The sequence below is a fragment of the Zonotrichia leucophrys genome, chromosome 2 (genome assembly GCF_028769735.1).
Source record: "Zonotrichia leucophrys gambelii isolate GWCS_2022_RI chromosome 2, RI_Zleu_2.0, whole genome shotgun sequence".
Classification (NCBI taxonomy): Eukaryota; Metazoa; Chordata; class Aves; order Passeriformes; family Passerellidae; genus Zonotrichia; species Zonotrichia leucophrys.
The window spans coordinates 94,674,117-94,686,411 of NC_088171.1; the positions used below are offsets into that span (position 1 = coordinate 94,674,117).

At 39.4% G+C, this 12,295-nt stretch overlaps 1 protein-coding gene across 1 annotated transcript in view; it reads right to left on the reverse strand.

The window, feature by feature from the left end:
• Nucleotides 1-1,216: 1,216 nt before the first annotated feature.
• TSHZ1 (teashirt zinc finger homeobox 1) overlaps nucleotides 1,217-12,295 on the reverse strand; it is a 55,102-nt gene continuing 44,023 nt past the window's right edge. The window contains exon 2 of the mRNA XM_064705735.1: nucleotides 1,217-5,771. Coding sequence (XP_064561805.1) covers nucleotides 2,587-5,771 — 3,185 coding nt within the window. The 3' untranslated portion in view covers nucleotides 1,217-2,586. The remainder of the gene's footprint in view (nucleotides 5,772-12,295) is intronic.

Below are 12,295 nucleotides of genomic sequence, written 5' to 3' on the forward strand. Positions count from 1 at the left end.
AAAACTTCAAAGGGTTATTATTTAAGGACTCTGTATTATGGCCATAGGCCTGACTGTTTTTCTTCCTCACCACCCCTTGGGCCCAAAGCACATAATCATCCAGTAATTGAACTGAAATGTCTAAATGGCTAGATCCCCTGAAGGACATAGGTAGTTAGCAGTGAAGAAAGTAAGGGACATTTTAAAAAACCCTCGTGGCACTTTCCTGCACTACTTAGAAACACCGTATAAATGTAACTGACCTGGACCTGATAGGCTTTTAAGGGAACAGAACCGTGCGTGGATATTTCTGGAGCTGTAGCTAAAGTAAAGATTAAATGTTGAACCATGATGTATTTGGAAGCAAAGATCTTACATTTAAATTACTTTCAGAAGAACCGAGAAGAAACAGGAATATACATATATATACAGAAGTATATATAGCACAACAGTATCACTAATACCACGTGAAAGCAAACCCCTCTAGGTCCTCATATTTAATAGCCCATCCAAAAAGTGTAATGGATAGCAGATCCCAGGCTTTCATACACTGTAACTGTCAAAGCACTCAGGAGATAGAGAAGTGAAGGCTCTGACAGCTCTCTTTTACATTCTAAATGACATCTGCATTCAACAGAACAGAAATAAAGATTAAGGGAAACACCTGATATGATAGCGCTCAGCTTACCTCAAAATGCAATATTTAAAAAGTACAGAGAAACACAGGTCTGCCTCCTTGTACTGTAAGTAAAAACTGGTGTCAAAGCCTCTGAGGTCTTCACCGCTGCCAGGGAGGCAGCACCGCAGCATCCAACAGACCGCAGGGGCAGGAGCCACAGCCTCTGACTATGGAACTCCTGGAATCAAAAGGTTTCACCAGGGAAGGGAGGGAGGGAGGAGACAGCTTTGAACACACACAGAAAATGGCTACAGGTACAGCTGCACATAACTTGGTCAAAACCTTTGCAGCCTCTCTCGTACCCCAGCGAGGAGCAGGACGCCCCCGGCTGCCCTGGCTGTGTACCCTTAGCAGCGAGTGCCTGCTGCAGATCTCCCCTCAGAGGTTACCAGCATTAGGGCTTTGAGCGAGACACGTCAGCACACAGATCAGGAGAGATGATTTCAAGTAGATTTTCGCTGGTTGATTATATAAACGATGCCTCTTATAGCTGGAGCAACACCTCAAAGGCAATTTAATGACGACATGACAATGTATGTAAATCAAGAACTGCATGTGGGTTTATTTTACACTTGAGAAAACAGTGGATTTAATTGTGTGAACCAAAATGTACTGTACAATATTAATGATAAAACATCAAAATGTATAATTCATAGTGCATTGCTTGCTTTATTTTTATTTATTTATTTTTTTTGTCAGATAGTTCCTTTAAGTACATGCATCTGGAAAGATGCAGGTGCCAGTAAAATTCCTCTATTTATATCAAGCTGCAGGAACTAAATTTTATTCAAAAAGTGTGGTTTTACATTATATACACAGAAATTGAATATAAAATGACAATATAAAAAGTTAAAAGAGAAAGCATACAGCCAGAAGGTACAAAGAAAGTTGAACAGTTTAAAATGGTACGATATGTAACATGTATTTTTTTAAGCTGATGCTGGCAATTTACAAGGAACAGAATCCAACATTTGCCCCATTTTTTTTTGTTTTCATTTACCAATGCAGCACACTATAGAAAGGTCAGCTTGTACCAAAGCTTAACATTTGTAAATAACTATAAACTGCAGTATTTTACAGAAAAAAAAATAAAGGAAAGAAAAGAGCATTTTTACATTTGTTTTAAATAACAGCTTGCATACTTTTTTTTTCCTTTTGCCAAAAAGTGGCAATTCTCAGCATCCAGAGGGTTTGGGCATAGTGGCAAATTGGTTTGCTTGTTTTTTTATTCATTATATAACTTATACAGTTGTGGCTTCCTAACCCCTTGAGTACTACACAGCTCTCCTTCTTCCAAGGACTGCATGCACAATATCTTCACAAACCAGTTCTGCATTTAAAAAAAAAAAGCTCATTCAATAAAAAAAAAAAAAAGTCCTGCTTCCGACGCAGATTTTATTTGAATGAAATGCCTTTAAGCCTTTTGTTTTATTTTGTTTCTCCTTATTTACTTATTTAGTCACTGGGAAAGGCACAGAAATGCTATTACAGTTCTCAGAGGGTTAAAACTTGACACTACCAGGTTCTGTGACCTTTATTGTCATGGCAACTTTGTAATTTTAGGATGTCTCTTTATCATTGTTCTTTGTGTCTTTCTTTACGGCTAAATTAATGTCTCTCAATAGTGTCTCCCACTATATTCTACAAAAGATAGCTTAACATCAAGGACAGATGTTGAAAATAAAGGTCAGACTTTGACTCACAAAAAATAAAAACAGAAACAAAAAAATAACCATGCACAGATCAGACAAAGAGCATATAAATATAACTACAAAATAAGTGTAAGAAAAACCAAGGTCCAGATAGGCAGTTCAGCAACAAAAGTAAGACTGATTTCAGAGGCTCAGGTCAGGCCTAGTGCAGTACTATGAAGAAGTTTAGTGCAATGTTCCTGTGGTCACTTGCATACCTGGCTGCTTACCTGGACGCTATTGTTTTTCTAACTCAGTTACATAGATCAGATGGTCCTCTGGGGACTTGCCATGTGTTTTACTAAGGTGCAGTTTGACTGCATGCTTGCTTGCAAAAGTTCGGTTACAGAGCTTACATTGGAATGTGGAGCCTAAGTCCTCCTCGGCAATTCCAAGTGAGCCCAAAGTCTTGTTTGTGAGGACTTTTGAAACATTCTGCTGTTCTTGAATCTGATTAAGTGGCAACTTTGACAGATCCTTCAAACTAAACCCTAGGTGTGTCTCTAAGTGACTTATGTATGTAGAAGCAGTCCTGAACTGAGAGGCACAATCATTGCAAAAGAAAACAGGATGTCCTGTGTCCAAGTTCTTTAAAAATTTAGTTCCACCTGTCCTCCTTAACTGATACTTCACATTGGCCAGCCAGTGGCTAATTGTGGTCATGGAAAGACCAGTAAACTTAGAGATGTGTACCCGCTCTTGTGGACCTAGGTCCGACATAATGTATTTGCCTTCTGGGGTCTCCCTCAAGCTGGAAGCAAACTGGGCTTGAAGAATCAGAAGATGCTGAGGGTTCCAGTTGGACTGCCTGCCCTTCCTCTTGTGTACTGGTGACAGTTCATCCAGAGCTTCCTCAAAGCTGCTCCCATCAGCATCAGACTTTTCTGACACGGTAGAGGGAGTTGAAGACTTGGGTGTCAAACGCCCCGTGAGGTTCTTCACCATATCGGAAATATCCAGCAGGGCACTCTCCCTCAGCGGGGATGAGGCAGAGTCAGCCACACTGGAAACAAGAGGCTTGTTTTTGGACTTAGTTAAATCAATAGGTTGATCGCTGTTCTCATAGTAATACCGATCAATAGCGTCAGCCTGCTTGACTGGAGTGGTTGGGTAAATGGGTTTGTCCAACATGCTGTTACTAATTTTGTACAGCATGGCCAAAGGGTCCAGAGAGGGGCTTACCGGCTTAGAAATTTTGCCTAAGTGGGTATTCATAATGGACTGTAAAGCGCTCAATGGATTAATGAAGGATGGCTCAGGTGAATGATCTGTGATAATTCCTAAATTGTTACAGCCATTTGCAACCTTTGTTTTAAGTGGCTCTGTACCATTTGGCGTATGTGCTTCTGCTGGACTATCCTTTTTGACCTTCTGAACTTCAGACTCAGAGCTCTTCTTTGGCTGCTGTTTGTTATTAATTTCTTCTGCTTTTGGGAAGTCCTTGTTTTCTTTAGCAGCAGGTGACATGGGTTTAACTGGAGAACTCTTCTCCTTCTCCAAAGGCTTCTCTTCCTTCTTCACGTTGATTTTACCAGTAACTTTCTCCACTAGCTCCTCCATAGCAGATACATTGCTCTTGTGAGGTGGGGGTGTGAGATTGCCTGGGGAATGGATGAGTGCGTTGTGTTCTGACGACAAGGATTTCACACTGCTCGCGTAGGACGGCTGCATTTGAACACTCTGCACCGCGGGCTGAAGGGGTTTCACTGTCCCCGGGAGCTGGTAAGCTGCATGGATACTGGGATATCCTCCCCAGGAAGGGGCTCCATTCTGGGCTTTGCTGATGGCTGTTGTCACTGTGTTCTCCAGGGATTTCAATATGTCTATTCCGCCTTTAGGACTATCATCTAGGTCTTCCTCTCTGAGGTATTGATACAAAGTTGTTGGCTCGAATTTCTCTGTAGAGTCCTCACTCTCTTCTTTAATCTTTTTCTCTGTTTCAGTGACCACCAGCTTTTCCTTCTCTAGGTCTTTCTTTTCCTCTGAGTTTGTGGAGCCCGCTGGGGAATCGGGCTGCTTTTTAATGTTGGAGGCTGGTAGCCTTGTATGGGTGGTGGGTGGAAGAGGTATAGACTGTATTTTCTCCTCCACCACTGGGTCCAACACAAGCTGTTTGCCTTTTTTGGAAGCAGAATTGGTCACCTTCAAGAAATGACCGGTGACCATCATGTGAGCAGTGAGCTGCTGCAAAGTATCATGGGAACTGCCACATTCCATGCATTTCAGTATTTGGGCTTTGCGTGCCTCAAACTGCCAAGTGTAGCTAGCACCATTTTGATAGCCATAGCGGTTGTTCGGAGTCACGTAGGGGTTGGCAGTTTTCTGATCCTTTGCAGACTCACCCAGTGAAGCTTCTGCCGTGATCCCTGTTGGCTCAGGTGAACAAGGCGAAGCCAAGTCCTGAAGTGCTCGCTTTTTGGTAGAAGGGACCAATTTGGTGATGGCGGGTACTGGCTCCTTCAGAGGCACTTTCTGGTAATGCTTTGTTTTTATCATGTGGACACTGAGGTCTTGCAAAGACTCAAACGAATGCCCGCAGTACATGCACTTCAGCACTTTCTGGGCATCCTCTTTGCCTTCCATTTCCATAAGCGATCGTTTCCTAGGCTTTGACCACCGCTTGGTCTTATCGGCTTCTTTGTCTCTGTTGTCATCACGGTAATGTCCAGTTTCATTCATGTGCACAGTTAGCTCCACCAGCGTGTCGTAGGCCGCGCTGCAGTCTTTGCATCGGAACTTGCTGGCACCGGTGAACACAGACCCATAGAGTTTATTGTTTTGCCGGTAAAGCTGCACCGTGCTGAAGAGACTCGGCTCTGGTAGAAGTCCGTACGATGACGTCTGTTGCAGAGTTTTAGCCAACGCAGCTTGGTGCCAGTCGTAACCCGAGCCACCACTGTTACTATTGCTGTTACTAGTACTACTGGTGGTTGTACTGGTACTTGTGTTGGTACTGGTAGTACAAGTACTCTGGGAATTGGCATTGGTGTCAGTACTGGTCACACTTTCATTCTGGCTGATTCCGTTGTTGCTGGTGGTTGGATTGGATTTCTTTAAGTCCAAAGCTAAACTGGACCAGCAAGTCTCTGAAAGCAAATTTGCATACACAGCTTTTATTTGTGCCAAGCTGTCCTGTGGATAGGAAACATTGTCTGTGCACTGAGGATCCTCTTTCTCTTCTTTAGAGGAAGTGCTTTTGAAATGGGCCAGCTGATCGCTGTTTTCACTAAACGGCGAACCATAGCCTGCATCCTGATTAGTTGCAGTGCTGACTGGGGAGTTCTGGTAGCTTTGAGCCTCTTTGATCTCCGCTTCTTCATTGCACAAATACTCATTCTCCTGGATGTCCAGAGACAGCCCATCATCTTCCACGCTGTCTTCATCTATTTCTGCTGCTTTCAATTCTTCCTCAGGAACATATGCTAAAATACAGGAGGGGACATGGGGGGAAACAAGACAATGTTATTGAACACGCACATTTTACATGGCTCTCCTGCACTGAAAACTGTAACCATGAAGACAAATTTTGAAGATACATCCGAAACCCAAACTCACCATCAAAGACAAATTTTGAAGATACATCCGAAACCCAAACTCACCATCACTCACATACTCCTCCTATAAATCCACACACTCTGTCATGGTTAAGTTTGATATCAGTGATACTGAAGAATAAACTTTGACTTCAGCAGTAAAATATGTGCCAGGCCCACAGTAAATGCCATAATATCAAAACTAAAATCAAACAAAGAGCCTACTAAACTAGTTTTTATCAACTTAAAAAAATGACGTAGTGCTGAGCTATATTTACTGCACTACATATGTATGTGTAACGCGTTGCAGCTGACCTGCATCCCTCAGACCATGACACTCAGAATCACTGACTTGACCAACTCTATCTTGTCAGTTCTGTCTTTTCTTGCAAACTGGCTTTAGCTGCAGCTGCAGGGGCCATTTCTGTGTCACTGATACCTGACTCTAATGAAGCCATACAGGGCAAGAGTGTCAGGTCAGCTGTTCCCAGGGTCTCCTGGTGTTTGGCTGTATTGCGTCCATCTGAGAGCAGAACAGCTTTCATTTTTGAAAGGTGAAAAGAGAAGCAAGACTGATTGTTTTCTGAAATGGGAAGGATGTATTTTGCCTCCTGTTATGATCTGATGTGGGTCGTTCATTTACCATTTTGAAAAAAAGCAGTCAGAAACTAAAAGTAAATACTAGAGATTAATTTCTTAAAGCAACAAACAAAAACCTTGAGATCTCCACTGCAGCTTGATTATTGGTTTCGGAAAATACAAAACTTTTCTATTGCATTGCTATCTGTGAAACTATATGATCTCACCAAACTATGTGTTTATCTATATCAAACTATTTGTTAAACTAGCAAATGTGATATTCATGAGCAGATGGCCATTACATCAAAACACATTTACTCCAAGGGCTCAATTCACAGAAGTGACTTACATGTACCTAAGTGATAAATGTACACTTTCATTGCAAAGCAGAAAACATAGTTGTACACATTTCCCTCCAGTTTTGTAAAAGAAGCTTAAAAAAATCACAATGCCAACGGAATGTAGATAATTTATAAGAATGTCAAGGTAGAAAATACGGATTATGAACAATTTTCAGTAACTGTATAAAAAAGTGCCTCCTTGTCAGGTGAACTCTGCAGCAAGTGATGCTGAAATGTGTCCTGTGTCCTTTCATGGTACAATACTGAAAGCAAGCCAGAAAATAGGCACTTCTGCTCCTATGTGGTATGAAGAAAATATGTATTATTATGTTAACAAAGCTGAGGTCTTCTTCAGCTGGGGGTAGCATGAGTTGAGCTTCTTTTTGTACACAGTTGCTAACATATTCTGAAATGACTTTTCTGAAAAATAAAAAGAATCTTCTTTCATTGTAATATGAATACTCTTTGAAACACATTATGGTCAGTACTGCATTATGTATTCACCTTTGCAATTCACTCTTAATGCAGCCCCTAACTGCTTTAGCCTGATCTTTTAAGATGAAGCAGGAAAATACTCTATCTAGTACTAGGGTTGTACTGAACCTTAAGATTCCCATTGCATTTTTCTCCTGTCCCCTAAATGTCAATATTTTCAGATGATAATTTGACCTTTTAGTTTTTAAAAAAGTTCTGATCAGGGCCCAAAAAGATAAATCAGCCTCAAGTGTTTTCTAATATGTTTAAAAGGACAGGTGAGTACAAAGCACAATAAATAAAATTCAGAAATAATCCTGGAGTCAAAGGCCAGGAAGATGCTAGAAAAGCATTGTAAAACCAGATGAAAATATTCTCTAAAAGACATTTTGTCCATAAAATGAATAATAGAATGCAGAAGTCGTAAGAGAATTCCGAAGGCAGCCAGCTTCCCTGTCTTTCAGCAATGCTGCTGTTGGAACATGCTGCAGATATTTGAGGATGGTAGGACCACTGCAGTTCTGAACTCTAGGTAACACATAGAATTCACTCCCACAGCTGCAGTCTAGGATCTCTTAGCCATCTCATTCAACATACCTTTTTGCAGTAGTTTTTAATGGCAAAAGACTATACAATTTTAAGTATCAGAAAAGCAAAGAATAGTTAAAGAAGAATATGGCTTCTAATTTTGAAATTATTTTTAAATAGAAAATAAACCCCTCTGAGACCTAAAATGCACAACAACGGGCAGTTACCATCTGGCATTTTTATAAAAAAAAAAACCAAAACCAAAACCAAAACAAGTACAAGCCAAAAACTGAGAAGACACGCATTTTGAGCTTTTATGAACAGCTTTCTTCTCACTAATCCTAGTGCAACTATGTCACTTTTCTCCAATTTTCGCATCCCAATATTTTTAATAACTAGGTGCAAAAAACTGTTGTAAGATGCAGGATGTTCTGATAGTTGATGCAGCATTTTGTAAGGATCCATATTAATTATTTGCTTACATCTCTACTTAATTCTAATTTACATAAATATATATTTTTATAATTGCTATATATAACCATCTATATATCTGCTTAAATAGAAACTTTAATGATCCATTGCCATGTCTTTTATTTTTCTTTATTTACTTATGAGGGTGTTTTCTCTATTCTCATATATTTGCCCTGTATTATAAAAATAAAAAGGAGCTAAACCACACAAGAAACATTATAACTACATGTAAGGTCCATGTTAAACTGCCATAGCAAAGAAACCGAGTGTCAGGGTGAAATACTCATCATTTACTCACTTTTTCTACTCTTTGGTTTTGCTGAGACTACTACATGATTGAGTTCACTCCTTTACCAACATATACTGTAATATAAGGGTTAAGAATATACAAATGGCCAGAACTATGATTTTCTACTATTTCAGAATTTAAGCCAGTTCTAAATAAACCCTGAATTTATATGATGTGCACACCCACATGTCTGAACATGTATCTATAGTCACAAAGAAATAATGCTCCTTAATAAAAAAAAGAGTAATTTATCTGTAATATTTAATTTTCTATCACTGCAATAAAAAAAATAGTCTCTTTAACTCCTTTGGTTATCATAGGATACAGACAATACCTGTTCATTCAAGACTACTAATGCTTATGAGATGAATAGCAGCACTCTCAACATATGGTATTTTGCAAGGTCAGTGCAATTCTCTAACTGAAAAGGTTTCTGTAAGAGCTAACAGAGAAGCAAACAAAAGGAAGAATGTTAATGTCTAAAAGCATGTACGTTTTACTAAAATTCTCACAGAAATCTGACAAATAAATAAAATTCAGTATTTTAAACACAGCAAAAATGTTCCTATTATAATTACTTGCAGAGAGAAGTAATATATTCTACCTTAAATAAAAGCATGAGATGTTCAGATTCTAAATTACAAAATGTAGACAAACAGACAGATTTCAGACAACATATCTTTCTGTGACCGAGCAACTCTCAGCAATCTTCTTCAGACATTCCTGCATCTGCAAAGGTACTGCTGGTTTACACATGTCCCAGAATCACACAAAAATATCAAGAGCAGATATAGACAATGATCCTCCCCAACAATAACTATATTCAAAGTAGAAGAAATTACAGAACACAGCGTCAGCTTTTCTCTTCCTTCTCATTTGTGTCTAGACACACTGAGGCAAATGCAAGGTATAAAAGAGAGAAAAACCTTCAAATTCCAGACAACTGAAAATTAGGGGGGGCATTTTGTATTTCTTTTTTTCCTATTAAGTCTTGCTATTATTTTTTTTTTTTTGCCTATAAAATGTGCCTTCTGGATGCCAATGCTTCCCCATAGATATACTGTCATCTTTGAGCAGTGTTAAAAGCTGTGCATTCTAATCTAAGTGGACATGAGATGCTATATATTGTACATGTGAGTAGCACAGCACATTGTGTTTGCTTCAGTGAGAATATTTACACTATAAATACACATCCATTGTTTGAAAAAGCAGACAGAGATCTGAAATGTAAGGATGTGGTTAAAAATAAAAATATTCTCACATAAAACCTTTCCACAACCTTGGAACTATGCCTTTGAAGGAATTTGTCTCTGCAGAGGTATTCTTTTCCATTCAAAAAGGGATTCAACATTGAATAAATTATTTTGAAAAGCACCAAAAGTAATAATTGTATTTGGTTTTAGTAGTCTACAAAATTAAAAGCAGTAAGCTCTTCAAGACCCAATTTTAAATCCTCAAAATAAATAAATTTATTCAGAAGAAACACCTAAGCAGTGAAAGTCACAGTTCAGTAAAGGAATTGAATACTGAGATAATTTTCACTGAAATACCTATTTCATAGTTTTGACAAATAGGGATAGGTTTAGGTCTAAAATTCTTCACTAAATCAGGGCCTACTCTGTGACTAAACAATAGTGGCACAATGTGAGTGTTCACCATTCTTCAAGAGATGTATTGCCACAGCTTTTAATATTTACCCAGCCAACAGGAGACAGCAGCTGCAGAAGTTTTCACAACCCACACTGTCACCTTGCACAAACTGCACTCCAGGCTGGGGGTAATTTCCACTGCACACAAGAACACATTTCATATCTTAGGGAAAAAAAAATACAGCTAGAAAAGACAATCTATAGCCACATATCTCCCTCATTATGGAAAAACGAGGGAGATGAAAAAACCCAAATCATTTTCAGACATGTTTCCAGAACACAGAGTGATGAGAATTTTAGAGAAGAATCCAAAATCACACATTATGAGAGTTTAACAGGCGTGCTGGAAGATTTGTGAATCTTCTGTATTAGTATATACAAATGTTCATACAAAATTCTGGCACAGATGCTACAAATCTGTGTGCACGTGTGTGTTTCTATATTACGATGTCACTATGGTGGAAAAATATGGCTTAGTTATGACAATGGCTGAGGAGCAGCAGAGAATATTAGACAACCAGATAACCTTACTACAGAGGCTTGTGTCTTTCATTTCTAATTGCAGCAAAATGGGGGGCAAAATACTAGAACTGCCTACCCTCTAATTCTAATGCAATGGGTCTGAAAAGTAGATAAGGCACTGTAACAAGAGCAACCTCCATGCTTCTAGCAGGTTGAATGATAACCCTTAAAGGCATCCCATTAAAAGCCAACAAAAAGATTCTTCACCTCTTTCTCTTCTCTCCTCTATCCCCTTAAAATGAATGCTGCAAATTATTAGGCAACGCTGGCAATTGGAGAACGAAGCAGCTTGCATGTGGGTATATTTTCACAGTGATTCTAATCTGAGAAATTTACTTGCTCTTCCCCTTCTATCTGATAAACTATACATTCAAGCGTTCTCATTAGCGTTCAGATCACCAAAGAGAGCTGGAGATGAATCAGTCCATCCACCCCTCCTCTCCCTGCTCTGTCGAGATTATTTCATTGAAATGTTCATTTTCATCCCTGCTGGCAACATTAGAATGGAAGTATTTAACCTGTTTCCATTACTTATACAAATTACCATTATGGGGTAGGACAGATGTTAGAATCATGCCACATAACTGACTTCCATACATTCTTTACAGGGAGGATAAGAAGAAGGAAAGCTGTTAGATCATATTATCCAGTCTCAATAATGTTCTCTCTCCTCCCAGATTCATTAACTTCCAACATCAACGTTTCCCTTTCTTTCTGTGTGAAAATGCTCCGTCTCCTTGAGCTCATTTAATTTGGAGCAGGGAATCTTTGTCAGAAATAATTTTTTGATCAGGTGCTCTAACTAAGGGGTGAAGGGGGGCTGGGGAAAGAATAAAGAAAAGGGGGGGAAAAACCCAACACCTTGTCGAAAATGTTATTTCTCTAACATGGATGATGAAAGAGAAGTCAGTTAAGATGCTGGTACTCAAAGATGGCTGTCACTTCAGATAGGGGATGGCACGACTCACCTAGACAGGTGACGCTTTGGTGGAGAAAAGGCTTGCTGCATTATTGAGAGCACCAAAGATCAGGATGACAAAGACTGTAGGCCCAGGGTGCCTGGGGCTCCTAGAGAAGTGACTTCAGCAGGCACATGGATTTCAGCCTCCATTTGCATCACTAACTAATAGTGAAGCACAAACCAAAAGTTCGGTGATTAAAAGGCAAGCACGCATTTACAGACGGCAAACACCCAAGTCACCATCAGCACTAACTTTCTATTCATTTCCAAACAACATGGGAAAAGCTCAAGGTGTTTAAGTTTAAAAAAAAAAAAGAAAAAAAAAAGAAAAAAAAAAGAAAAAAAAAGGATTTTATTACAAATTACTTATTCAAAAGGCTTTCCTGTTCAACTCCCTATTTTCCTGCTGAATTATCTTCCTGCCCGCCCCTTTAATGCTTGCTTAAGGCTTTGTGATTTTGCCATCCCACAATATATCCTTGCACTCTAAAGTAGCTGAGAATCACTGCAAAATGCATCAAATTTGCCAGCCCTTCTCACGTGAACACATTTGCAAGAGAAAGTTTCAGCTCCGAGTACAAACAGCAAACACAATTCCT